Source organism: Bombus impatiens, unplaced genomic scaffold, assembly GCF_000188095.3.
Source record: "Bombus impatiens unplaced genomic scaffold, BIMP_2.2 scf_0723, whole genome shotgun sequence".
NCBI lineage: Eukaryota > Metazoa > Arthropoda > Insecta > Hymenoptera > Apidae > Bombus > Bombus impatiens.
Window position 1 is genome coordinate 101,254 of NT_177142.1, and position 2,565 is coordinate 103,818.

General features: G+C 32.4%; 1 protein-coding gene across 1 annotated transcript; it reads right to left on the reverse strand.

Moving 5' to 3' along the window:
* Nucleotides 1-551: 551 nt before the first annotated feature.
* LOC105681269 (major surface trophozoite antigen 11-like) lies at nt 552-1,262 on the reverse strand. Its single transcript, XM_012390091.1, has one exon. The coding sequence runs from the start codon at nt 1,260-1,262 to the stop codon at nt 552-554; it is 711 nt and encodes a 236-aa protein (XP_012245514.1).
* Between the last annotated feature and the right edge of the window lie 1,303 nt (nt 1,263-2,565).

Consider the following 2,565-nt stretch of genomic DNA (forward strand, 5'->3'; position numbering starts at 1 on the left):
ATATGATTGGATATTAATAGACCTAGTTAATCAACTTTTCAACCGACTAAATAATTAATTAAACCAAACTATCTATGCAACATTATATTACCAAAATGTTTTCTACGATCGATTATGGACATTAATAGGCCCAGTTAGTTAAATTTTCAACCGATTAAATAATTAATTAAACCAAAATACATATACAATATTATATTACCAAAAACGGACATTTACCTAATGGAAAATGGTGGGTTTCCCCATGAAAGAGACACCCATGAGCCACGTTGATAGGAGGCTTCCTCCTCTTATCTTCATTCATTAATTAGGCCTCCTAGTATTCGTAAAACGCATAATAAAAACGTAGAAAGATCTTGGTAATGTAATATTATATATGCAATTTTCTTTAATTATTTAATCAGTTGAATTAACTGGAATTGATTAACTAAGTGTATTAGTATTCATAAATTGTACAATACAATTGTAGGTAACATTTTGCTAATATAATATTGTATACGTATTTTTGTTTAATTAATTATTTGATCTGTTGAAAATTTGATTAACCATGTTCATTAGTGTTCATAAATCGTGTAATAAAAGCGTTGACATGTTCGACATGTTGACATGTTTGACATGTTGACATGTTGGGCATGTTGACATGTTTGACATGTTTGACATGTTTGACATGTTGACATGTTTGACATGTTGAGTGTAATAAAAGCGTTGACATGTTGAACATGCTGACATGTTGGACATGTTGGACATGTTGACATTGGGCATGTTGACATGTTTGGGCATGTTGACATGTTTGACATGTTGACATGTTGGGCATGTTGACATGTTTGACATGTTTGACATGTTTGACATGTTTGACATGTTGACATGTTTGACATGTTGACATGTTGGGCATGTTGACATGTTTGACATGTTTGACATGTTTGACATGTTTGACATGTTGACATGTTTGACATGTTGACATGTTGGGCATGTTGACATGTTTGACATGTTTGACATGTTTGACATGTTTGACATGTTGACATGTTTGACATGTTGACATGTTGGGCATGTTGACATGTTTGACATGTTTGACATGTTTGACATGTTTGACATGTTGACATGTTGACATGTTTGACATGTTGACATGTTGGGCATGTTGACATGTTTGACATGTTTGACATGTTGGGCATGTTGACATGTTTGACATGTTTGACATGTTTGACATGTTTGACATGTTGACATGTTTGACATGTTGAACATGCTGACATGTCCAACATGTTTGACATGTCAACATGCCAAACATGCCAAACATGCCAAACATGTCAACATGTCAAACATGTCAACATGTCAACATGTCAAACATGTCAAACATGTCAAACATGTCAAACATGTCAAACATGTCAACATGTCAACATGCCCAACATGTCAACATGTCAACATGTCAAACATGTCAACATGCCCAACATGTCAGCAGTTCAACATGTCAACATGTCCAACATGTCCAACATGTCAGCATGTTCAACATGTCAACGCTTTTATTACACGATTTATGAACACTAATGGACATGGTTAATCAAATTTTCAACAGATCAAATAATTAATTAAACAAAAATACGTATACAATATTATATTAGCAAAATGTTTCCTAAAATTCAACATGCCCAACATGTCAACATGTCAACATGTCAAACATGTCAACATGTCAAACATGTCAACATGCCCAACATGTCAGCAGTTCAACATGTCAACATGTCCAACATGTCCAACATGTCAGCATGTTCAACATGTCAACGCTTTTATTACACGATTTATGAACACTAATGGACATGGTTAATCAAATTTTCAACAGATCAAATAATTAATTAAACAAAAATACGTATACAATATTATATTAGCAAAATGTTTCCTAAAATTGTATTGTACAATTTATGAATACTAATACACTTAGTTAATCAATTCCAGTTAATTCAACTGATTAAATAATTAAAGAAAAATGCATATATAATATTACATTACCAAAATCCTTCTACGTTTTTATTATACGTTTTACGAATACTAGTAGACCTAATTAGACAAACTTTCAACCGATTAAACAATTAATCAAACCCAAATACATGTATGATATTACATTATCAAAATTTCTCTATGCTTTTATTACACGATTTATAAACACTAATTGACCTGGTCAATTAAACTTCCAATTAATTAAATAATTAATCAAACCCAAGTACATGTACAATACTTCATTATCAAAAACTGTTTCCCCTTTAATTATACCACTTATGAACACTAATAAACCTAATTAAACAAACTTTCAACCGATTAAATAATTAAACCTAAACACATGTACGATATTACATTACCAAAATGTTTCCTACCATTCTATCATACGATTTACAAACATTAATAGACGCTCCCGTATTATCCTAGTTTTTCGATTATCCGAGATTGGTTCGGTGCACGCTATCTCGGATAATCCAGCTTTTATCGTATCGTTCGGTTTCTAAAATTGCTTAAACCGAATTTACACAGTTGCACTTTGGAGGAACACGGCGAATGAACGCCGCTTTCATTCTTGTCTCATAGGCG

Bases quoted from the DNA above. Each gene is read 5' to 3' on its own strand.
- LOC105681269 (XM_012390091.1), bottom strand. From the start codon at position 1,262: ATGTCAAACATGTTGGACATGTCAGCATGTTCAACATGTCAAACATGT.